Source organism: Cannabis sativa, chromosome 6 (genome assembly GCF_029168945.1).
Source record: "Cannabis sativa cultivar Pink pepper isolate KNU-18-1 chromosome 6, ASM2916894v1, whole genome shotgun sequence".
Classification (NCBI taxonomy): Eukaryota; Viridiplantae; Streptophyta; class Magnoliopsida; order Rosales; family Cannabaceae; genus Cannabis; species Cannabis sativa.
Window position 1 is genome coordinate 1,746,365 of NC_083606.1, and position 26,748 is coordinate 1,773,112.

Sequence of the window (26,748 nt, forward strand, 5' to 3'; positions counted from 1 at the left end):
TTAGTTGAAATGTATGTCATATTATATAATGTCATGAATTCAAATCCCAACTTTAAACCCTATATATTCTTAAGACCGACCCCGCTTATATTATTAGTCTTAATAGTCTTATTATTTGCATCTTGAATTTCCACTTTAAGAATAAAATAAAGGGAAAAGACTATAAATGGAGTAAAGTATATATAAGCAAAGACCATTAAGAAGAAGAAGAAGCAAAAAAACAGATCACGTGGTTTATGACATTGGGAGCATCAATCATCTTCTTCTTTGATCATAAATCAAGTTACCCAAAAATTTAAAGTACTTTCTTTTTCATGTTCTTGTTATATACATGAGGAATAAGAGTATCATTGTTCATTGTAATTTTCTATTAGAATCTCTTAGCCTATTATTTTTGTAAATTTTTAAAAAATTTAAATAATTTTTAATATTAAAAACAGAATTTCTGATATTTTAGTTTACTATGAATATTCAAAAAAATTTAAATATATTTTTAACATTATAAATTATTTGAAAATTTTCAAAAATTTATAGAGATAATATTATAAGCAGGGACAGACCTACTCTTAACAATGTTAACAAAAATATTGCCTTTTAAAAAATTAAATGTATTTTTTTTAATTTGATAATTATAAACTAAAATAATAAAAAAGCTCCCACAAAATTAAATAAATCTAGTAAGAGTGATCATAATATAAGTATATATATTTTTTAATGATAAATAAGCTCCCACAAAGTAAAAATTCTGGGTTCGTCACTGATTATAAGTATAACAAATATTACCATTAAAAAAATATTCCGACATATATTTTTAAACACGAATATTAACTAACTTAAAGACATTTTTTAACATGAACAGATACAGAAAATATAACCAGTTTTGTCAAAACATCTCTAAATCATATTATTATTAAGTTTTATTTTGACAAAAAATCAATTCAGTGTCTTATTTGTACAATTTTAGAAAATATAAAGTCTATTTTATCATTTAACAAAACAAAAAGTCTAATTAATAACTTTTGTAAAATACAAAATCCAAAATAATAATTACCCTAAATACTTATAGAATAATTAATTAATTAATTAATTATTGAATGTTTTAGAGCCACAACCACAAAGACCATACTTACAAGCATAGAATAGAATAGAGAATCAAAGCAAATAAGGTACTCCCACGTGGTAAAGGCCCACCACTACTTGTGTTGTGGGTTCATTTGGAAGATTTCTTTTAATAATACTCAAAAATCATAACCCAATTTTCCAATCCCATGCATGCAATTTCATAACTTTATCACCACCAATCAATATATTTTTATAATCATTGTAACCAAACATTGCCCATTGTCCAAAAGTGGGAAAGAAAATGATGTATTTGTTAAATACTTGTTTATAATATTTCTTGTCAAGCTTAAATATTATTTGTAGATCATAAGTTTGACATATGAACATTTAACACTAGTTAACACATATTATAACAAAACTATTTCGATTTCGTGAGATAATAAAAGCTTTGTTTGATGAACTTTAATTTAAGTAGAAAAGAATATACTTTAGACTGAGTTTGATGTATAAATTATTGTTACGCTGATTATGGATCCAGTTTGCTCAAGTCTCGACAGGTTGCTAATACTCTGGGTTGGTCCCCCCCGCCTGAAGATTGGGTCAAGATCAACTACGATGTCAGAGTCGGGCTGGAATCCATGTGTGTGGTGGCAATTGTCAGAGATCATACGGAATCGATTTTGTAGGTGGCGACTAACAAGCTTCAATTCACTGACTCTCTTATCGGGGAAGCATCGGCTTGTTTGTTAGCTTTGGAGACGGCGGCCACAATGCATCACCCTTTTGTTATGGTGGAGAGTGATTCTAAGATAGTAATCAAGAACCTAAAGGGTATCGATTCCTTTTGGCAGCTTGAGAACTATGCAAGACAATGCAAGCATCTCTCTACTTTTTTCACTTGCTGTAATTTTTCTTATATTTCTAGAAACTGTAATTTTGCGGCCCATAATGTGGCCAAGTGGGCGTTTGCAAATAATATTTCTGGTATGGTAGAAGTCTCTACTATTCCGATTAATTTTTTCTGTAATGACCGTGAGGTCTGACTATTTGTTTCCTTCTAATATATATACGCTTTAATTTCAAAAAAAAAAAAAAAGACTGAGTTTGATGTACTTTTGATAATTCCAGCAATCTCATGCTAATTATAAGAAACTCAAACATTATTTTCGTGATTGAGTCATTAACAGATGTGCTTAAATATTCTCAGTAAATTCGGATCAAATAATATTTTGAGCTAGAAATATATGTTTGAACTTAATCACAGTTTGTAATAAGTTAGATGATTGCATGTTTGAACTCTCTCGACTATTTGATGGTTGTAATTTTTCTTTTGTAGAAGTTGTAACTTTATGACTCATAATGTGGCCAAATAGGCTTTTCACGAACTACCTGTTTGGTAGGTTAAGTGAATCGTCTATCCCGAATAATATTCTGTGTAACGATCGTAAGGTCTAATTTCTATTTATAAACATTTTCTTTAAAAAAAAGAAAAAAGAGTTCATTGTTGTGAGCTTACATATAGAGATGAGTGACTCTAATTTAGTCATCCAAATTCTTTATTTCAAACAAATTTGTTCTCTCATTGTAAAATAAAATGACCTCGTATTAATAGTAAATTTGTATTTTCAATAAATATAAAAAAAAAAAATGAATTATTGGTGGTACTTTAATTTCCTATGTAAGCATATTATATATCACTAACCAAATATAATATATGTAGGCTAATTAGAATTTTTATTTTCTCAATTTTGACATGTATTAATTAAATTATATCTTTTGAACTTTTGAAGTCGTTAAAATTTTTTCTTAAACTATTAAAATTGTTAGATTTAAAGGCTTTTATCGAATTTTATTCAATTTTACTAATGTGGCGATTGCCCATATACTAAGATGTGTCTCCAAACTTTAATATCTACAAAATCATAACTTCTGAACTTTAATATATACCAAATTATACCTCTTAAATTTTTTATCAACGTCAAACTTTCTTTAATAAAATTAAACAAAAGTTTTTAAATCTAACAATTCTAATATAATAATTCGAAAAAAATTTTTAACGACTTAAAATGTTCAAAAACATAATTTAATACATCTCAAACTTAAAAATTTAAATTAGCCAAATATATTAGTACACATTTTTCACAAGCTTTTAAAAAAGAAATCTATAATATGTTACTTTCATATAAGTTCCAAATACATGTTCCTAACAACAATATATAATATATTATAAAACAATAATATATTATAGAAAATATTATATGGACATATTTATGAAGTGTGGGATTGGCTGAAAATGAAAATGATAGTAAAGTGCCACATCAGCATGTCGGCATAAGGGGTAGAAAGTAGTAAAGTACAAAGCTGGAGGGTAATTTCGTAATTTTAACAATACTAGAGGGGTAGTTTTGGAAGAAAAAAGTGTGAGAAGTGCCAAGATAGATACTAAGCTTGCCAGACTGGTCACAGCCGTATAGGAGGCTGACACGTGTACGGTCAAGATGCTGTCATTTTACAGCCGTTAGGATCTTCCACCGACAAAAAGTTTCATGGCTGAGTTGGAAACACGATATTATTATTTATTTATTTTTATTTCTTTTTAGTTAAGAAAATAAAAAATATTTTTCTATTAAAGTGGTGATTAAATTAATTTATTTTATTTGACATTATTATAATTATTATCGGATTATTTGAGTTTTGTCAAAGATACAAGTTAAATCAAGGAAAAAAAGTTAATATCAATCATAACTTCTCATTTATTTAGACAAAATTAAAAAATTTAATTACTAATATATATTGACTTTGCAAGTTAATTAAAATATAATAATGATTAAATTCAAAATTTATTTGTACAAACTTAGACAATTTATTTAGGACATTTATTTCCCAAAATTATGACCTATTGTGTTTTTTAATTTTTTGAACTCGTTAAAAATTGTTTTTAAACTATTTACAATATTATAAAGTGATTATTTTGTTAAGTTTTATCACACATGATTTTTTTATTTATCAGCACCACGTTTGTAATTTACAAAATATATATTGTTTTACTTAAATTTCTTTATTTTTAATCATTATTTATTTTTAGTTTGATGATTTCTTTCTTAATAAAATACTTATTTTTTATTTTTAAATTATGATCACATAAACCTAGTTTTACATTAAATTTTAGAGTTAGACAAAATTTTTGAATAGGAGTACCATTTCTATTTTTACTTAAGATAAAAAAAGCTATTCACTAAAATCTTGTAAATCACAATAAATATTTTATTAATATTATTATTATAAATATAATTTATTGATATTAAAATTATTTAGGTTATATAGTTGTTATTTAAATGGTTTTGGTAAGTTTTGTGATTATGATATTGAGTATTTAAAATGAGTTGAACATACCCTTAAATCCAACTTTTATGTTTTATGTCTCTAAGATCCTCTTTGACCTAACTTTCCCAAAATATTACATTAATATACATTTATATTTATATATATATTTGTAAAATCTAGGTGTATAATTGAAGCATGATTAATGGCAAAATTTAATGAACATGGTTTATTCCAAGGCAATCTTAGACTAATCAAATTATTTGTTTTATCATTGATTGAGAATTGTACCATTAACTTAATGCTCACTCTCTTCAATTCATCACTAAAATCAAGTATCATTACACTAGTAGTATAAAACAAAAACAAAAAAAGAAAATTGCATTATAAAAATACTTATCTTTGTTTAAATTATATAATATAGTATAACAACAAACAAAACAATACTAGTCAACACTTTAGGGCCCATAGTGTTATTTAATCATTTTTGGCTTGTTCATTTTATTAATATATTTGTTTTTGTTTTCTTAAATATGCAAACTTGTGATTGGCCCATTTCAAATAAAGAGAGAAAAAATACAAACAAACTAGTTATTGGCCATGTAGTAGTAACAATTTATGTTGTGGATGGTATTTATATAAACTCATATGTATTTGATCATTGCTATTAGAGGATCTCTCGTGGGAGTAATATTTATAGTTGTAAAAATACATATATTATCACAAAATATACTAAAATTAACTTAGATCATTATTATATTAAGGGTGTACATTTGGTTTGATCCGTTTATATTATATTTTATTTAATTTAATGTAAAGATCAGGTTACAAGAATCTAAGTGTAATCTATCCAATTAAGAATAATATAAAATAGTAAACTGTCTAATAAAATGAGTCGATTTCGTCAATTAACTCACCACCAACCACTAATATACATATATATATATAATTTTTTTATTTTATATTCAATTATTGTATTTTAATTAAAGCTAATTATGATTTTTTTCCCCCCAAATTTTGACATGTACCAAATCATACCCTTTGAACTTTTTTGGCCATTAAAATTCTCCCTGAACTATTGAGATAGTTAGATTTAAAGACTTTTGTCTAATTTCATTCAATTTTACTGTTTTAGTGATTGTTTATGTACTAAACCGTACTCCCTAGACTCTGATATCTACCAAATTATGCCCCTCAAACTTTGATATGTATTAAATCATGCACTGTAAACTTTCATTCATATTAGAATTTTTTTACTAAAATTAGACAAAAGTCCTTAAATTCAACAATCTTAATAGTTCAGGGGGCATTTTTAACGACCTTAAAAGTTCAAGGAGCATGATTTGGTACAAGTCAAAATTCAAAGAAGAAAAAAAATCCTAATTAGCCTTTAATTAATTGTAATAATAAGATACATATATGTATAGATTGAATTCAAAACTCAAATCAACAAGCATAAAAGAAACATATTAATTTAATATTTATATTTTTTAAATAGTATAAATTATACAATATATATAAATATATATATAAAACTCTCTTAATCAAGTTGATGGAGTTAGTTTAGGTTGATTAGACAGGTTGATATTATTTTCAACTCGCCTAATATAAAGATTAAATAAATTATATTTTTATCGAATTTTCAGTTTATATTTTTCATCAGGTTATCTCGATTTAATTTTGAATGGATTATTCGAGTTAAGCGGTTTATAAAAATTTATGTACAACCTTCATTCGTATGATCTAACCAAATTCTATCTAAAACTAAGCTGAGTGGTGATGTTTCATCCTATATATTTTTTTTTATATATATTATCACTTAATAAAATAATAATCTTTTAAAAAAATAAAATAAAATAGAATAACAACAAACAAAGTCCCACATTGTTTTAAAATCACTATAAGTGTTGCACATGTAATTTATAAATAAAAACTATTAGGGGTTGCACATTTAGTTTATATATAATCAATTATAATTGAAGAGTGATATGTAATACTTAAGCTATGAAATGAAAATCTAATAATAAAATTTATAAAATTAAGAAACACAACCACCCTTTGTTTGTTCTATGCTTAATCCACCAATATACGTGTATAGTAGCTTTTCAAAACCGCAGATCCCTAAAAAATAATGAAAAAGAAAATTACAAAATTTTCAACACAATTTTAAGTATAAAAGAATTTAATTATTAGTAAGAATTTAATTTTCAATTGTGAAGTTCTATTTGCACCTTATAAAATAATAAATAGACTTATTATTCGAAAAATATAAACTTAAATAATTTTTAAAAATTACTCTAATTATTTTTTTTTTAATTTTTTCCTCACATTATTTTATATTAATTTCAATACTTATTTTGATTTTATTTTCATAATTTTTTCTAACTCATGTATATATATATATTTTTTATTTTTTCTAAGAAAATTTCATATAATATTTTATTTTAATTTTTTGTCATAATATAAAATATAATTTATTTTTATTTGATAGGAATATTTTTTAAAAATATAAATTGGAAGAAAAAAGAAAAAAAAAACTTAGTACAATTAAATATATATATTTTATATAAAATAAAAATTATTAAAATAGAGTGTCTTTAGAAATTTTTAGAATGTAAATAAAATTTTTCTTTTCAATTTTAGCGGTTTTCAAACTGACTTAAACATCGAAATACCGTTGTTCTCGCACATTTACGAAGAGAACAACTATTAGACATTTCAAGCACAAGTTAAGCCAACTTTCATAGATGACCAAGAAACCATGGCTACTTTTATGAAGCTGGTTGTTGTTATGTTAGGTAATTTTACCAATCCAAAGAACAAAATTATAGAAAGAGGAAAATGACCATTTAGCCCTTGGTTGAAACTATACAAGAGAACATGGTCTTGTACTATTTTGGCTACTTAGTTTGAGACCACACATGAGGAAGAGAACAAGAAAACTTAAGAGGAACATGGTCATGGAGCCCTTGGATTCTTAGCTTGGTTTTGGTACAACTCAACTACATTCAATTAGATTACAATAAATGGGGAACATGGTCTACTCCAATTTATTATAATTTAAACATTTGAATTTAGAATTTATAGATAAATACAATGCTCATATAAACCAATTTCAGATAAAGTTAACACTAGTGAACTTGTTGTGAGTAAGCTCATGTTTAAATAGTAGAATTGGATAGAATAAAATGTTATCATGTGATTTTATTAACAAATCAAATACATTGCAATGTTGCAAAAGGGGTTTTTGAGGGGATTGTAAGAAGAAAAGGGAAGGGACTGAAAATTTTCAAATGGTTTAGTCTCATCCAATCTTATGAATCATTTTACTAAAGTAAAAATAGTGCTTTGACTTAGTTTTTTTGTGAGTTTTGATCATATCTCATACTTAGGTAAATGAATGAAAGAGTATTGATGTTAGACACTAGTGCACTATGAGGAGATGGCCTAATAAGTAGTTAACAATTTTATATGTTAGTTATTAAATTAAAATATGTAAGACTTGATATTAAATTACAGTCGTATGACATCTTGTGGTGGTGGACACACAAATGCCAACAATTATCTAAATGAAAAGTGGGAACATTTTTCTTAATACTTTTACCATTCTTTTGATACCTAAAACCAATTAAAACTTAAAGAAAAGATATTGTTTGATAGAGAAAATTGGATGAGCTCATGAAGAACTATGCACACACATATTCATATACTCATGAAGAACCAAGAAAATTCTTGAATAATAATCAATTCTCATATCAACATTGCAAAAAAGGGAAGAAGAGAAAAAACCATATACAACACATCATCCAAATTACCACCACACTTGTTTATGCAAGTATCAAGAAATGCTCAAATTGAAATTGTGTAAGGATTCTCTATAGACACATTTTCAACACTAAATAAATTGCTATGTAACTCACATAATCAACCATTTGAGCTACTTCTTTTGATCATAACAAAGAAATACCAATTGCTATGTAAGAACACAGAAGAAAATACCTAACTATCAAAGTTTTCGATAGCAAACCAATAACCGATCGCTATTATGAAAAAGAAAATCATCAAAGTTGTAAAGAACTTACATCAATTGCTATGTATCTAGGGATGCACAAAACTCAAACTTTATCAGAGTAAATCACATATCGATTTAGAACCAAGAACACAAATCAATCATCTAAACAAGTTCAAACATCATAAATTCTATCCAAACTTCCATTCCATCATTTTCAAGCTTACTATGTAAGTACTCAAACATATTCTAAAGATGCTCAAAACTCAAACTTTATCATAGCAAATCACATATCGGACGGTTGGAGCATACTATATCATTTAATCAGTTTAGAAGCAATAACACAACAAATCAATCATTTGCTACAAAAGTTCCTCTCTTTCAACCTAAGCAAGTTCAAACTTCCAATCCAATCCATAACACATTACAATTGTCTCTACAAAAGCTATAATAATAATGAAAATCACACAAGTTCAAAGAACTTAATATCATATTCTGTAAATATCTAAATATGCTCAAACTCAAATCTCTAATTTTATTAGAACAAATCACATATTTGACAGCTTGAGCTTACTATGTAAGTACTCAAACATATTCTAATCTCAAATTACAGATACACCCACATACAATCAAATCATCTATACTTTCTTTCTTTTCTTTTTTTTTTTCACTTATTCAGTTTAGAATCAATAACACAAACAAACCAATCATCTGCTTCAAAAGTTTCTCTCTGTCAAACTAAACACATTACAATTGTAATCACAAAAGTCTAAAGATGCTCAAATCTATAATCTCTTGTTAGAGATTACATAACTGACACTTTGAGTTATATTCTAATCTCAAATTTTCTTGAAGCAAACATGTTAGAAGTGATTAATATTAATGATTGTCTATAACCAATATAGAAACACTCTACATTGTAATTCATTCTTTTAGAAATTTTGACAGAAAACACTGTGAGTTAGCTAGCTAAAGAGATATTGTGGTGTAGTTCCATCTATGGTGTCTTTGTTTGTTTTTTGGTTCTCTTGAATTGTGTTTTGTTAAATTCTCTTCTTAGTTCGTGTTTGAGTTTAGTTGGTGTTCTTAGAAATACAATACAATAAAAATTTGTTTGGTACGCTGTATTACATCTTATTGTATATTACTATATTAAATTGTATTTGATGTTATATTTTCATGTACAATTATGAGTGTATAAATATATAATATTTTGATATAAATTGAAATTTAATATAATATTATATAAACATATAATATAAAACATAATTTATACGCCGTACTAAACGAATCCTAAGTAAATTTCCACTTTCTTTTCTATATCATTTAATCAGTTTAGAACCAAATAATACAAAATCAATCATCATCTGTTACAAAAGTTTCTCCCTTTAACAAACTAAGCACAAGTTCAAATTTTCCATCCAAAACATATTACAATTGTCTCTAACAACAAAAAGCTATAAAAGAAGAAGTTTAAAGAACTTGCCTTTCAGCAGCTTCAGCAACAATTGGCAACCTAGGCAACTGTCCCAAAATGCAAGAAGAAGATCCATAAACCAAACACACCAAAAGGAAGAGAAAAACAGTACTATCCAAGCTCATCAACAAATCCAACCCAACACCATCTTTTGGATTAAAGCTTCTCTCCAAAAGATCAGGAAATATCAACAGCACATCAAGAACAATAGCTTGCATAGTGTTAAACCTCACATACCTACTGAAATTCCTATTCCTTACCACAACAAAATAGAGTGTTAAAAACACTAAAAACCCATTAAAAGGAAAGCTCTTAAAAACCTTTATAGCTGGTATCAATGGCTGAAGGAGTGTCTGAATAGGACTGAATTGGGTTATAACATATTTCCCATATTGTACACCATCAAAGAAAGGGTAAAAGTAACAAATTGCTGAGATGAGTCTATCTGGTGCATCAACTGAGTTGCTTTCCTTACATTGAATGGTGAAAACTCTTCTGGGGTTTGTTGATTTGTGGTTAATTTTGGTTAGAGTGAGTAAAGGTGGAGTCTTTTGGGTGAAGAAGAAGGTTGAAGAGTTATGAGGTTTGGTTGAAAGGTTTAAAGGGTTTATTTTTGATAAAGGTGAGATAAGGTTGGAAGTAGCCATGGATTGTAATGAAATGAAAGGTTTTAGCTTTAGCTTTGATTTTCCAATGTGCTGGGAAAAGATCAAAGCTTTAAGCTACTATGAGCTGAAGAAGAAGAAGAATAGAGAGATGTAAATGTGTAAGGGTGAGATTTTTCTGGTGATGGCCCAAAACAAATATCTTTATCAATTTTTTTTATTATTATTTTTGTTTGTTTTTTTTTGTTTTTGATGACAAGTACTTTTGTAGACCGGTCGTGAGGTGAGTGGTATTGCTATGTAGTAAATACATTGATTTTCATTTTTATTTATTTTTCTAAGATTAGTTTCAATCTTTTTTTTTTCCTTCGGAACAAACAATTTGTACATTGACAATATTATTTTTTTTCTTAAACATAAACACTAAAAGAAAATTGTATAATATTTCTCCACATAAAAGAAACATGAGCATAAAAAGATATTTCTTTATTTTATTTTTTAAAAAATAATAATAATAATATAAATATATATTTTAGATATGACAATTGGGTAAAAAATTGATAATTCATAGAAAAATATTTTTTTAAATATGCGCAATAAGTGTAAATTTAAAATGTAATGTTGCCCCGATACTTTAGAACAAGTTATAGAATTCTAAAATTTTGGAACGTCACAAAGTCCTCTGGTAGAACATTCTCTCTAATGATTTGCCTACCCGTGCCTCTCTCGCGAAGAGAATGTATATTGAGGATGTCTCTTGCCCCCTTTGTAGGGAGAAAGAGGAGACGATGGAATATTTCTTTCTCTATTGCAATTTTGCCTATCATCTTTGGCGATCTTCCCCTTAGGGGATTATGCCAGTGTTGAATTCAGGAGCTCGTATTTGGGACTGGATTAATATTTTATAGAATCTGAAATATAAAATGGTGGATATTAAAAAATTGTTCCTCTATGCTTCAATTGTGGTGGATACAATTTGGAGAGCGCACAATGACAAAGTACACAAAAACGTTCTGGGTAATATTAAATATTCTATTGACTCTATTTATATTTGTTATACAAATTATGGATCCTATTTACTTACTGCCTCGAAGATTATTAAGTCTCCTACTTGGTTGTCGCCACCAGTTGATTAGGTCAAAATCAGCTCTGATATCAAAGTTGGATGCAATACCATGTGCAATGTGGCCATAGAGAGAGATCATAAGAATATGCTTTTGTGGGTGGCTACAAGTATGCTTAACTTCTTTGATTCTCTCATTGGAGAAGTTGCAGCTTGTCTGCTAGCCATAGAGATTGTCGTTTCGCAACATCATCCTTTTGTGTTGGTGGAGAATGATTATGAAACAGTTATCAAGACTCTAAAGGGTAACAAATGTTAGGGGATTGATAACTATGTGTGTCCTTGTAAACATCTCTCTACTTTTATTTTTAGAACTTGTAATTTCACAGCTCATAATATGAATAAGTGTGCTTTTGCCAATAATATTATCGGTACGATAGAACTATCTTCTATAATAGATTCTATCTTTTGTAATGACTATAAGATCTAATTTTTATATTTATTTATAAAGCGCTTTATTTTTTAAAAAAAAAATAAGAGATAAAAGAAATACTTAGAGTTTAAATTTAAATTATAATATTTTAAAAAGGAAGAAGTATATTTAATATAACATAAATATTTTCACAAAAACAAATTTTACTTATAGAAGTATTCTAGTAATGTATTCCATTGGTCTCAAACTCTCCACACATGGTAGAAAGAAAGCATTGTAACCTCTACTTCTTAGTTCTGGTATCAAAATTTAATAACAAGTTAGGAGAAAATATAAATAAAAAATTCCAAAATTATTTTATTTTTAGTTTTTCTACTCTAACAAGGCCAAAAATAAATAAATAAAAAGAATATTAGATAATAGAAATAAATGAGTCTTTTCCCTTCCAACAAAATTGTTACAAACCGTACAACAAGTGCAAACTCATATGAAAAATAATAACCTAAATATTTTTCTAAATAAAACACTAAAAATTGATAATAATCTAAAACAAGGCCCACTAATCGTATTGGGCTTACAGTGCCAAAGCGGCCCAAATACCAAGCCCGCTCAAAACGACATGAACTCCATGCACAGAGTTCGAACCCGACCCATCACCAGCCGGACCTTGAGCAGTTTCCGGCGAAAGACTCTCCGGCGTCGGAATCGGAGGGCTACCACTAGACGGAAACATCGAAGGAGAATCCGCCGAACTCGAAGGAATCGAAGCCGATGTTTCCGGCGTAGCCGCAATCACCGGCCCTTCCGCCGCCGGAGCAGCACCGACCGGGCTCAACTCCGGCGAACTAACCGGAGCCAAAGACGGCGAAGAAGCCACTGGCGGAGGAGCCGCCGCAGTCACCGGAGATGGACTTGCCGGAGATACAATCGGGCTAACCAAAGGCGAAGCTTTTGGCGCCACGGAAGGAGCATTGATCGGAGATTTCGCCGGAGAAGTCACCGGAGTAGGAGATTTCGTCGGAGAATGAGCCGGAGATTTTGATGGTGGTGGTGATGATGGAAATGGTGTTGGGGAATGAGCGGGAGAAGATTGCGGTGATAACGGCGAAGAAGGCGGTGGCGGTGGCGGCTTTGTTGTTGGAGAAGGAGCGGGTGCGTTGTAGGATTGTACCATGGCGGAGGAGAGTAGTAATAAGGAAAGTACAACCACCCAATGCATGATTGCTAATTTGATTTTTCTTAAGAATTTGAGTATGGAATTATAGTGTTTTTTTACTTAAAGATTGAGTTTTCAAGAGATTTATATATGAAAAGAGGAAACATTGGTACCTTTTGTGAAAAAATATGACCGTTAAGAGATTACAATTTGACCGGCTATAGTAGGTGAATGAGTCGTTACTTTTGTCACGTGGTGACTGGTTTGACCGGTATGTTTGTCGTGTAGTTAGGTAATAGGTAGTGTTAGATTCTCTTTGTCTTGGTTTTAATGTTGTAAATTAATAATGTTAATCATTAATTATATTGAATTTAATAAGAATAATTCACTCTTTTTAGAGTTGTAAATGGTAAAAGTTAATAATTTTGGTCTTTCTATAAGGTTATTTGGTTTTTGAACCATTGATTTTTGAACCATAATTATATATAATAATACCATTTGTTATATTAATATTTAAGCTAATTAAAATTTTTATCCTTAAACTTTGTAGTTTGTACTAAATTATATCCCTGAACTTTTTAGATCGTTAAAATTTTTTCCTAAACTATTGAGATTGTTGGATTTAAAGACTTTTATCTAATTTTATTTAATTTTCCTAATATGGTGATTGTCTATGTACTAATCGTACACCTCGAACTTTGATATTTATAAAATCACGCCCCCTAAATTTTAACATATACCGAATTGTGCTTCCTAAATTTTCATTCACGTAAGATTTTCTTAAGTAAAATTGAACAAAAGTCTTTAAATCCAATAATCTTAACAGTTCCAAGGAAATTCTTACCGACTAGAAAAATTCAAGAGACATGATTTGGTACATGTCAAAGTTTAAGGACAAAAATCTAAATTAACCTTAATATTACTAATTAAGTGTAAATATCATGATACCTATATCTTGAAGATTAAGATTAAAATCAGCATTCGTGTGTATAGAAGGTTACAAATATTTAGAATTTCTTTTATTCGAGTTCCAAATTGTAACTTGCTAAAAACATAACAGGTGAGCCTAAATCCCTCCCTTTAATCTTTTAATACCATTTTAAAAGTTGGTAACTTTTACTATTATATGTGTTGTATTTGAATTTTGAAAGTGATAGCTAAATACTCTAAATAAGTGTCTTATGCTCGTTTGGAAGACAACTCTTTTATTAACTAGAGTACTAAAAAATATGAAAGACTTGATAATTTTTAAAAATATTTTTATTTAAAGTATCAAAGATTTGATGTATAGAAATGAAATAATAAACTTTTAGACATAAGGGTAAAATTTAAGATTGTGATTTGTTGTTTTTCATCTTATTTTGTTATTTTGTGTAGTAATATATTCTTCTTTTACTATATTTCCATGAGTTATTTGTAATTTTTGTTATAGATTAGATTCTTTCAAAAATAAAAAAAAAACTTTTGTTATAAAATTGTAACATTGATTTAATCAATTTATTTAGTATTTGTAAAATTCACTTTATTGAGTTATAATTTTATTTTAAATAAAATAGCTCTAACACTATTAACAATCATTTATTTATGAATTTTTAGCGGTTAAATTCTCTTAACTATCATTTCACTTGTATTTAACTTTTCAAGCTCAAATTTATCTCTAAAACCTTTCAGATTACTAAATTGTTAGCAAATTTAAAGTGTCACATGATTAACTACCACCATGAACTACTTATGTATGCACTCTTGTATCATGACATGTTTATACTTATACACCTAATATTATTATTTCAAAATTCATTTTAAAACTAAATAAAATTATAAAAAAATTATAAAGTATTTAAAAACAAAACATATTTTTGAAATAAGTTTTTGTAATTTTTAAATAATTATATTAGATGTACCAATGTAAAAGTATCACATGTATAGAATTGTAAACATAAGCAGTTTATGTTGGCAATCAACTGTGAAAATAAATAACACATTAAATTTGTTAACAGTTCAGTATTTTTAGAAAGTTTTATTACTAAAATTTAAGCTTAGAAAGTTAAGTGCAAGTGAAATGATAATTGGAATAATTTAACCGCAAAAAACTCTTTATTTATATAACTAGTTCATTGAATGGAAGTTGTTTGTGGTAAGAGTAAGGGTGTAATTTCTAGTTCATTGAATGGAAGTTGTGTGATTAAATGATAGGTTTTTAATAGTGGATTAGGGTTTTTGCATATTTAATTTTTATATACAAAGTTTATTTGAGTATTGTGGTACAAAATTTATATTTGAATTACACATGGATATCTACATTGTCATTTAACAAGAGTTGAGTAAAGGAATACTAAAAATCATAACATAACCAAAGTTTTGGAGATTTTACCCTTAAAAGTATAAATAACTTAGCCTCAAATTACCTTATTTTAAAACTTGTTTATTTATTCCTTTAATAAATGGAAACATTGATACAGATAAATTGAGTATTTATAAACAATTTTAATTTAATGCTAGTTACTATAGATAAATTGGTGAAACTGAAATAGTGTTTTCTTATTTTCTCTTTTGGTAAACCTATGGATGTTGTCCTAATTGAAATTTTTGATATTAAGGAGGCTTTAAAAGGAAAGGTTGGGTTGATGCTCAACATGAGATGGATAGTTTCGTAACGGTCCAGGCATTACAAAATTAGATTCATATGTCATCCCCTTTTGGTCTTTTGGTGAAAGATTACAAGCTTTTATTAGCTGAGTTAAAGTTTGTTTAAATTTATTTTTTAAAATTAGATTTATTTTGTTAAGCAATCTGTAAACAAAGTCGTTCATTGTGTTGCTTGTGTCTCTAGTTTCTATCCAGCTCGTGTGTTTAGTGAGGATGATGCTCCTGATGAACTTCTTTCTATTGTAATAGCTGATTCTGTTGATTGATAAAGTTTTATTATTATTATTTTAAAAAAAAATAAGAAAAAGAAAATTAAACCTTATTCAGTATATATCATTAATTTTTTTGCCATAATTTGTTGATAATTTGTAAAGTTATTGCTTTGTTGGTTGCACTTAATTAGGACTTTTTATTATTTTTAGATTTCCAATGATAGATTTCATATGACTTGCAATAATTGTAAGGTAAACAAGATACTTACTAGAATTATAATGTAAATTGTTATATAAAAAATCTTTCTAATTATTAATATATAAAATATCCTTTATAGTAACAAAAGTGAGGTAAGAGTATATAATGCCTTATATATCACCACTATTGCTCCCACAATGTATCTACAATATAATGTTATAACTTTAGTACAAGTTATAATAACACCAATTTTTTTAATATTAACCAAACTTGTCTACCCATATAATAAATTAATAATGGCTTGGTTGCAAGTTTAGTAGGTTATTCTCTAATCTTGAATGGATTATAATACTTATAATTTAGGGGTGAAAGAGAGGAGTACCTTACTAACTTTGTATGAGATGAAAGTAGGGTAATATTTGCAAGAAACACAAGTAGAGTGAAACAGAAATAAAGTAATATTTGTATGAAACAGAAGGAAAACAAGACGAGCGATGAGATGAGGTAAAAAAAAGTAATAAAATGAGTGTAGAGAGTGTAATGATCATTTACAATAACAGCCATGCAGTACCAAGAGCAGCAAAAAGACTTTACTCTATTGAATAAAATTACACAAATACCTCTAAAGGCAATACAAAGTAATTTTTTAGCTATACTCAATTGTTAAAGTTAATTCAAAAATTTCATAGAATCTCAATTCTCAACTAATTAAGAAATTGTAAAGAAGAGTATAAAAAGTTTACTCAAAGTGAATGTGCAATCTACAAAGCTTCCAAGAGTTGATATAAGCTTCAAAAACGCCACAAATGATCCTCTTTCATCATATAATTTATTTTCTTGCTTGTAATTAAAGGGAACATTATGATTAGGATATGTTGTAAAATACGAAAAATATTTTTTGATTTAAGCATTTATATATTATAATGTATAACTTGGGACTCGAACCCAAGATCTCTAATACATACGCACCCTCCTATGATCACTTGAGCTAGCCTCAAGTGGTTGAAATATGAAAAGTGCAATGATTGGAAAAAATATTTTTTTAGATTTTGAAGTGTAATTCTAGTATAAGCATGTCATTCTCGGCACTGTACCACCAAGTTGTCAACAACCAAAGTGAAGTGCAAACTACACAAGAAAGTTTCTACCGTATAGTCATACTGCTAAAAACTCGAGGGGCAAATGTCTATCTAAATTTTTAACGACGATGGTGTGACAAGAATAACGACACGTGACACGAAGATACCAAGACTGAATTGATAAAGAATATGTAAAGTCATGACCGTTAGTGTGGACCTTTAGTCGTAATCGGCTGTCATGATTGTTGAAAAAAAGTCTGACGGTCACCTTTCTTCCTAATTTGAGCAAGGTGGTTGCTTCTAGGAGGACGGTGAACTAACACCCTCACAGATGGGATAAACGATCACCGCACAGCTTAGTCTAGGGGTAGATGCCACTACCCCTACCTTAAATGTAATGACATCCTCAAAGATTGATGAGTACACCCTTATGACAACAAGGCTACCCACAACATCGAAGGTCAATTGGAAGGGGTCTCGGGGGTATCACCCCGAGATGGCAACTAACATTCCCTTCACGTGGGGTCTTGGGGGTTTCACCCCTAAGTATTAGCTTCTATCCCGAGAGGAAATTAACGGTCATACCACACTCCGAGGGAGACCCTCATCGCCAGTGACTAGTTCAAATATTCAAACCCTACAAGAAGCTCAAAGGTGGTTACGAATTATCCACAAAAATAGCGGGATATTACCATGAAAATCATATTTCAACCACCTTCGAAAAACCAAGAAGATAGTTGAGATAGCCCCGCATTGGTCGCGTCTCCTGAAGCAAGAATCACCGACTTTTTTCTCTATATAAGGAGTCAGCCATGACCTGGGAAAGGGATCCAAAAATTGGAGTACTTAGAGAAAAAAGAACTCTGCAATTGTTATTTTTCGCATTCAAGAGTTTGTTTTTAATTTTACAACTCTGATTAATAAACACACAAGGGGAGTATGCTATTACCGACATCTATGGTCGAACCTCTTTAAATTTCGATGTCATTACTTACATTTATTGTTCATTTTTTTTTGTTTAAATCTCATTTATTACGACTTTGTATTGGCTAGCTAAAAATTCAGTCAATATATATTATTAAAAGTAGGTTGGTTATAACATTAGAAGTACTAGGAAGAATAGTACAAAAATAGTTGAGTTTTTATTACTAAACCATGAATGGTTTAAGATATAATGTGTGCTTATAAGCAATGTTAATTCAAGGGTGAAGTGTGACACTTCCAACTTAAGATAAGCCTGTAATGGTTTGACACAAACCAAAAAGTCCTATTGAAAGGATAATCTGACTCAGGAGGAGTCCAATCCCATCCGATGCCCAAAGGACACACCTCCGAGACAAAGTTGATTTGGATCGAGGAATCATACATTCCTAAGACGAAGTAATTGGAACCTTCTGGAGGAATGCTCGGATACATCCAGAGAGGGTACTCTAAGAGGCACCTCGAAAGCTTGGTATTGGATGACGTGAAAACCCTTGACACCCGATCCTACATAATCGGGGCTTTAAAATTTACTATTAATATTGTATTGTTATGCAATAATATTATTTTTTTTTTTAAAATATATTAGTTTTTTGAGGTTTCGTTGAATATGTGTGTAAATATTGATATATATATATATTTAAAATGAATATATTATATTATATTTTAAAAAGAAATTAAGTTTTGATAATTTATTTTAAAGAAACTTATGTAGAGTGTAATGTAAAAATTAGTTGTATAATAAAAATAATGGGAAGGTTTTAATGGTGTACTTTGAAAGATAGAGTAAAGAAATTAATGGGGGAGATAGACTTTAAGATATATTGGGCCTTAAGTAGCAACAATATTATTAGGTCATTTTTGAATTAAAAAATGTAGCATTTTAAAAAATTATTTAAAAAATACATGTATTTTCTAAATAATTTTTTTTTGGACCTACGGTAAGCATCTTAACACACTTGTATAAATGTTGCAATAATAGTTAAATAATACATGATTTAACTAAGAGCACTTTTATCGGTTTCTCTACTCTATCTTTTAAAATGCATCACTAAAATCTCATTTTTTCTATTTTACTTCAATTTTTTACATTACATTGTACATCACAAAAATTCTACTTTTTTTTTTCAAATTTTAATATATTTTACTCATTTCAGACATATAATATTAATATTTACATCTATCCTCATATAAAAAGTAAAGTTAAAACTCCAAACAATTAATAAAGGGGTTTTTACAAAAATATTAGATTTTAAGCAAAAGTTTACAATTTTACTGTTATGCTGAATTTTTTACAAAAATACTATATTTTTATAAAACAACAAAATAAATTAATTAAAACAACAGTGGAACAACTAAAAAACAACCATGAAAACTTAACACTGTACACAGTATTAAATTTACACATTATTTTTGAAAAAAAATACAGTATTTTTGAAAAAATTATATCCCATAATAAAAAAGTAAACAAGTTGAAAATTTCAGTATGTGGTGTAAAAATTTCATTAATAAAACATGTTTAGAGCAATGAATAATATTGTATAACTATAGAACACGCATAGTAAATTTTAAAGAAACTTTAAAATAGAGAAAAGTTTACATAGTATTTTTAGTTTCATTATTTAAATATTTTAAAAAATATTCATTTTAGAACATCTAATGTGAATCATAAAAGTATATCTTTTAAGTAAAATAATAAATTGATTCTATCACTCGACATACTTACACTTACATTCATTTTCAATCTTAAGTGATTAGATGTGTACTTAAAAAAAGTTATTTTGATAGTTACACTAACTAATAGGATGCAAATATTTTTATTAAATGAATTCCTTAATAGAAACTCAAAATTTTATATTTATTATTTTCTATATTGTTATTAATGAAAGTTTTACGAGTGTTGTACTAAATGATTGTAGATTTTTATTTTCTAAACTTAGTTATGCTTTCTTGAGTTTTATTAAGCACAAATAAAATCGCTTATAATTTTATATGAGCTTCTTCCATTAAATTAACTACATTTATAATGAGAGTAAAATTTCACTAATTAATCATATTTGTTAATAAATGACATTCTCAATGAAGTTGGCTACTTTTTTTTTGTTAAAATAAATTTTAACGAGTGCCTTATTTATATATTTTTTATTTTTATTAAAAAAAATAATAAAAAAACATGGTGAAATTTTAAAAACAAAAATAAATCGAACATTTCTTTTGCACTTTAGTATTTACTTAATTTCTCTCACCTCATTTCTATAATAAAGGGCCGTATTTATTTATTTATTTATTTTTATAATTAGGAGAATTATTTTATATGCTATTTTTATTATTATTTTTTTTATTTTTAGAGTTTGGGTTGCTCCACTAGTTGTTGCTTAAGTTACGATGTGAATTTGAATTGCGATTTAAGGCCTCGCTCTGTGTTTTTTTATATATATAAATGTAGAAAAAAACTATTTCAAAATATAAAAAATGAAAAAACCCCTTATAATTATCTACTATATTTTAGTTTTTTTTTCAAAAATAAAAAAAATTATTGCAACTCCTTTGTTTAAAAAATTAAAATAATTATTTTTATAAAACAAACTATATTTATCATTTTTTTCAAATATGTTTGTAAGCCGCATAAATTTAATATTTATTTTTAACGGCATAATTACCCAATATTTTTAAAACTGTAATTTTCTTCTAGTTTCGTCAGTTTTGAATTTATTAAAAGAACATTTAGAAGTAACTGATACCATATATTTTTATCCAAATTTAATAAATTACAATTTTACAAATATTAAATACTTATACCGCTAAAAATAAACATTAAATTTATAATATTTACAAACTTAAAACTTTAATTATTATCTTTAATTAAAAATATTCTTTAGTGAGTTCATCCTTGTTTAGTTGAAGTAAAAGAAAAAAACCAAAATTACAGTACACGTACATGACGCACACTGGCGCACGTTAGTAATTTCTAGCGAACTCAATTATTTTTTTTTATTATTATTATTTAAATAAATAAACCCAGAAATTTCATTCCCTTTCTTTCTCTCTCTTTCATAACTTTTTTCAGTATTAGGGTTTCGTGTTCTCTCTCTCTATCTTTCTCGCTCTCAAACTCGAACTCGAACTCAGAAGACTCTAATCTTTCTGGTAAGATCTTCAATCTAATATTATTATTCTTCTGGAATTGTTTTAGGTTTCGATTCTTTCGATATGCAATGGTTCGATTTTGATTTCGAATAAGCACTTTCACTTCTAGACCTATATATATATATATATTTATATTTATATATAAACATATAGGGGTAGAGATTAGATAATATTTTAGCTGAGGGAGAAAGAAAGATTATAAATTTGAGAATGGATGAAGATGGAGGGGAACAGATGGATCAGTTCCATCGTAACGAAGCGATCTCAGCTGTGGCTGATGAGGGTTTCTTGGGCGAGGAAGAGGAAGACGATGATTATGAGGACCTTTACAATGATGTAAATGTTGGTGAGGGTTTTTTACAGTCTATGAGGAAGAATGAGGATTCGGGTTTTGGGAATGAGGTTGTGGAGGAAAAGAAGATTGAGCAACAACAACAACAGCAACAAGTTCCTTTAGTGGCTCAAGAGGCTGCTGTTTCGATTCCGGGTGTTGGTGGTGGTAGTGGTGAGGGTACTGGTGGTGGAGATGTTGGAGCTAGGGTTGCTGCTGGGAGAGTTGGAGGAGAGGGTTATAGTAATAGTAATAATCAAAATCTTGGATTTAGAGGGGGTGAGATGGGTTTGAAGGTTAATGTTGGATCGGGGCCATCGGTGGGTGGTGGAAGTGGGATGAGGGTTGAATTAGGTCAGGGGTCGAGTAAGATGAATGATTTTGAAGAACAGAGTGGGAATACTAGTGTTGGGGTTCATGTTATTGGTCAGCAGCCGCAACAGCAACAACAACCTCAGCAGCTGCAACAACAGCAACCACCGCCGCCACAACAAGTTCCGCCACCTCATGTTGGTGTTGTTGGAAATGTTGGGAATATGGTGGGTGATGGTATGATGAGGCAACCTGGTGTGGGTGTTAATGTTAATGGGGTTGGAGGAAACAATGTTGTTGGTGGAGTTGGGGTTGGGGTAGGGGTTGGAGGTGGAGGTGGTGGGACTATTTTGTTTGTTGGTGATTTGCATTGGTGGACAACTGATTCGGAATTGGAGTCTGAGTTATGTAAGTATGGACAAGTGAAGGAGGTTAAATTTTTCGATGAGAAGGCAAGTGGGAAGTCTAAAGGGTATTGTCAGGTTGAGTTTTATGACCCAGCTGCTGCTACAGCCTGCAAAGAGGGGATGAATGGGCATTTGTTTAATGGTCGACCTTGTCTTGTTGCATTTGCGTCCCCGTTCAGTGTCAAGAGAATGGGAGAGGCTCAAGTGAACAGGAATCAACAGATGACTCAGACTAATGTTGCTCAGGCTAGAAGGCCTAATGATACTGGTGTTAAACCTGGTGGGAATAACATTGCAACTGGTGGGAATTATCAAGGTGCAGATAATAATACTAATACTAATAATAATAATAGAGGTTTCGGGAGAGGTAATTGGGGAAGGGGTAATGCTCAGAATATGGGAAATAGGGGTCCTGTTGGTCCGATGCGAAACAGGGGTGGAGGAATGAGTGGTAGAGGTATAATGGGAAATGGTGGAAATGGCTTTGGGCAGGGTCTTGGTGCAACCCCTCCTTTATTGCACCCTCAGTCAATGATGGGCCAGGGTTTCGATCCAGCTTTTGGTGCCCCCATGGGTAGAATGGGAAGTTATGGAGGCTTTCCTGGTGCCCCAACACCGCCATTTTCTGGGATTTTGTCTTCTTTCCCTCCTGTTGGAGGTGTTGGTTTGCCTGGAGTTGCCCCGCACGTTAATCCTGCATTTTTCGGAAGGGGAATGCCCATGAATGGAATGGGAATGATGCCAACAGCTGGTGTTGATGGGCCTAATATGGGAATGTGGTCTGATCCCAGCATGGGTGGATGGGGTGGTGGTGAAGAGCATGGTGGGGGAAGAGCTGCGGAATCTAGTTATGGTGAAGAAGCTGCATCTGACCATCAATATGGTGAGGTTAGTCATGATAGAGGAGGAGGCTGGCCCAATCCAATGAAGGAAAAAGATAGAGGTTCAGAGAGGGACTGGTCTGGGTCTTCGGATAGAAGGTATCGGGAGGATAGGGATCAAGCTTATGAGAGGGATGTGCCTAGAGAAAAAGATACAAGTCATGATGACTGGTCTGAAAGAAGACATCGTGATGATAGAGACGCTGGTCGAGAGCGGGAAAGGGAGCGTGATCGGGATCGAGAACGTTCTCGTGATCGCGAACGTGAAAGGGACCGTGATAGGCATAGGGAAGATAGGGACAGATATGCTGACCATCATAGGTACAGAGACCGTGAAACTGAACATGATGATGAGTGGGAAAGAGGACGGTCATCAAGGACTCACAACAAAGGACGGGTATCTCAAGAGGATGATCATCGATCAAGATCAAGGGATGCTGATTATGGGAAGAGGCGGAGGCTCACTTCCGAATAACTGCTTTGATGTTTCTTATTTCTAGATAATTCTTATTTTAAAAAGAAGAAAGTGAAAGCAAAGAAACTTTTGGGGGTTTGCAATGCTATTTTGGACTCTTTTTCAACTGATGTCTTATGGCCCGTTCGTTCAGTGGTGGTTCATTACAATTCTTCAGTCTCAGGATTGCTTCTCTTACATGGAAGCACGGTTTGGTTCTTGCATGAGAAAAGGTAACTGAATAGAAAGTGATTTTCTGCTTGAATGAGTAGAGTTTATTGGCATTGCATGGTAATAAATTGTTAATTGTATGTTTGTTTTGTTCAATATTATGCTCTAGGCTTTGCTTCTATTTTCTTTTTTCTAGCAATCCCGAATGAGTTGTGTATTTTGTAATTAGGTATGCTGATACTGTTAATTTCGTACCTATTGAATCACGAGCAATACACACACACACACACTCAAGCTGTTTGCTTATTTTAAATATGTCAATTAAATTTACGATTTACTACTGTTTATCTCCATTCACAAAATCATCGACTATTAACTTTCGTCGTTACGATTTATAGATATGACTTTAATGAACTTTGTTCTTTTAATAATTCAACTCTTTAAGTAATACTTTGATTTTGAGACAGGTGTTTTTTCATCAGTTTCAGTTCATGAAATTTCAATTTGGGTTTTATCTTTGTTTGTTGGTGTTATGCTTATATTTGGTAATTGTTACTTTTAATTGATATTCTTTCGCTATATGATTGCATACTTTACTTTTTTAGAATCATGCTAATCTTGGTTAACTGCTGCAATTCTTAATTGACTTATTTATTGATTGGTAGCTTGATGGATTTCCTTATTCGAGAACCAAAGCCGTTACACAGGGAACTGTGAGAGCCTTCCACTACAACGAAAAGGGACCTCGTAGCTTCAATATTGGAAAGGAGAACGAAAGGTGTTGTGCCAGACCCTAATAGGATTTAGAAGCAGACTCTCTTGCTTTTAAGTTTTTCTTAGCTTTCTTTACCTTTATGTTTTAGCTAATTAGCACTTGATAAAAAAAAATGAAAAAAAGAAAAAAAAGAAGAAACAAACTTATCAATGTTATGACGATGATGATGATGATGTTATGGCTTGAAATTGCCGAAGTCTCGAATATGGTTAGATTATTTTTCGGAACTTGTTGCTTGAAAAATGGTCATGTAATAGGATTTATCTGAGGATGTTGCTGTTGTTACCTCCCCCACCATTTCTTTTTTTGTTGTTTGGCTTAGTTGTTGTATCATTTGTATTTGTTGTATCATTATATCCTCTCTCACTTTTTCTTTTCTTTCTTCGTTTTGATTCTGTTGTATACCACCATGATGTTGTTGTTCATTGTGCACATTTTTTTGTGAAGTTGTACTTGTAGATGATGATGTAGTGTAACCCCCCCTAACCATTCATTGAAGTAGTTTTGTAGTATTAGGGTTATAGTTGTACCATATGAGGTTGTAACCTATACGGCTTTGTACATACTGCAAATATTTATGGAATTGATCTCTTTTTCATAATATTTTCTTCTTCTTTTGTTTTGTTTATACAGATTCTTTAATCTCTTTTCTTTTGTTTGATTAGAGATTACATTTTACAGTTTACAGGTAATTTGGAATCTGTTGATTGATTACTCATTTCAGAAGTTTGTGTTGATGATTTTTAATGCAAAACTTGAAGGATTGTGTTTTTCATTTTGTCTTGAATTTCATACTCTTTGCTTAGCTTCCCTCATTTTGCTACTGAAAGTTTGCCCTTTTAGTTATTTAGTAGAAATTTAGGTTAGTGTTGATTTTACTGGTTTGTAAACATCCCCATCTGGTTTTACTTGCTTCTTTTAATCATGTTTATCTTTTTGTTTTGTTTTTTTGTTTTCTTAACAATTGATTGAGTATTGCTATTGGGTACTAGTGCTACTTAAGACTTTCTAAACGTGTCACTTTGTAATTAGTTAGTGATACTTTTGAAAGTTATTACATTAAGTTATATGAGACTTGATACTTAATTATACAAATAAGTGATATTGATACATAAAATGGTGTTAGATACTACCAGTAATATCTTTTAGCATTTCCCAATCAACATGATGATGTGTTTAACTATTACTTTCCCAATCAACATCGAGACTTTATACTTATACCATTTGAACATATATAGCTTTTCCATATCAAGTAAAATAAATTCTTTCTAATTTAGTATATGGTTTTGATAGATATGTGTTTATACTTTAAGGGCTTGTTTGGTACACTGTAATATATTGTATTGTATTAATATTATTTAATATAATGCTATATTTGATATTGACTTGTACTTATAAATTATGTAAAATTATAAATTCTTTACGATAAACTCGACCCCAATCTCAATTACGGCTTGGACTCTCGGGCCCGAGATCTTGGACTTGGTTCAGGGGTCGGGTTGAGGTCCAAGGTCAAGGTTCAGGGTTGGGTCCTTGTTTGAGGTTCGGGTCTTGGGTCAAGGTCTAGGATCAGGGTCGGGTCAAGGTCTGGGGTCTTGGTCTTGGTCTCGATTAGGGGTTCGAGTAAGGTTCTGGGTTCGAGTTTGAGTTCAGGGTTGGTTTCGGGTCGGGGGTCCAATTTTAGATTTGGGGTCCATGTCTGGGTTTCAGTCTGAGTTCGAGATTCAGGGTTCGAGGTTGGGGCTTGGTTGATTTCAAACCTTTTGTAAATATTATAAGCTAATACGTGTTTTGTTATGTATTAAATGATATGACTCACATTTTATTAAAATTTATAGTCGTAGTAATTAATATAGTACAATGTTCTATTCAAACAATGTTATTTATTATTTAATATAATAAAATTCTTATATGACTTATCAAACTAGGCCTAAGTGTGTACTTAATTATTGTTTTCTTGTTTTTAATATTGGTGAAAATATATGGCATAATGTATTTATATAATTGTAATAATTATACCATTTTTG

At 29.8% G+C, this 26,748-nt stretch overlaps 3 protein-coding genes across 3 annotated transcripts; 1 reads left to right on the forward strand and 2 right to left on the reverse strand.

Moving 5' to 3' along the window:
* Positions 1-9,686: 9,686 nt before the first annotated feature.
* On the reverse strand, positions 9,687-10,720 carry LOC115695823 (protein TIC 20-v, chloroplastic). Its single transcript, XM_030622910.2, has one exon. It carries the CDS (start codon positions 10,514-10,516, stop codon positions 9,866-9,868), a length of 651 nt encoding a protein of 216 aa, XP_030478770.2. The 5' UTR covers positions 10,517-10,720; the 3' UTR covers positions 9,687-9,865.
* A 1,667-nt stretch (positions 10,721-12,387) lies between these two features.
* Positions 12,388-13,256, reverse strand: LOC115724637 (vegetative cell wall protein gp1-like). The gene has a single exon (XM_030653969.2). It carries the CDS (start codon positions 13,187-13,189, stop codon positions 12,545-12,547), a length of 645 nt encoding a protein of 214 aa, XP_030509829.2. The 5' UTR covers positions 13,190-13,256; the 3' UTR covers positions 12,388-12,544.
* Positions 13,257-21,276: 8,020 nt separating this feature from the next.
* LOC115694694 (uncharacterized) lies at positions 21,277-25,099 on the forward strand. Its single transcript, XM_030621777.2, has 2 exons — positions 21,277-24,008; positions 24,612-25,099. The coding sequence occupies exon 1, from the start codon at positions 21,601-21,603 to the stop codon at positions 23,794-23,796; it is 2,196 nt and encodes a 731-aa protein (XP_030477637.2). The 5' UTR covers positions 21,277-21,600; the 3' UTR covers positions 23,797-24,008; positions 24,612-25,099.
* Positions 25,100-26,748: the final 1,649 nt, after the last annotated feature.

Bases quoted from the DNA above. Each gene is read 5' to 3' on its own strand.
- LOC115695823 (XM_030622910.2), bottom strand. From the start codon at position 10,516: ATGGCTACTTCCAACCTTATCTCACCTTTATCAAAAATAAACCCTTTA.
- LOC115724637 (XM_030653969.2), bottom strand. From the start codon at position 13,189: ATGCATTGGGTGGTTGTACTTTCCTTATTACTACTCTCCTCCGCCATG.
- LOC115694694 (XM_030621777.2), top strand. From the start codon at position 21,601: ATGGATGAAGATGGAGGGGAACAGATGGATCAGTTCCATCGTAACGAA.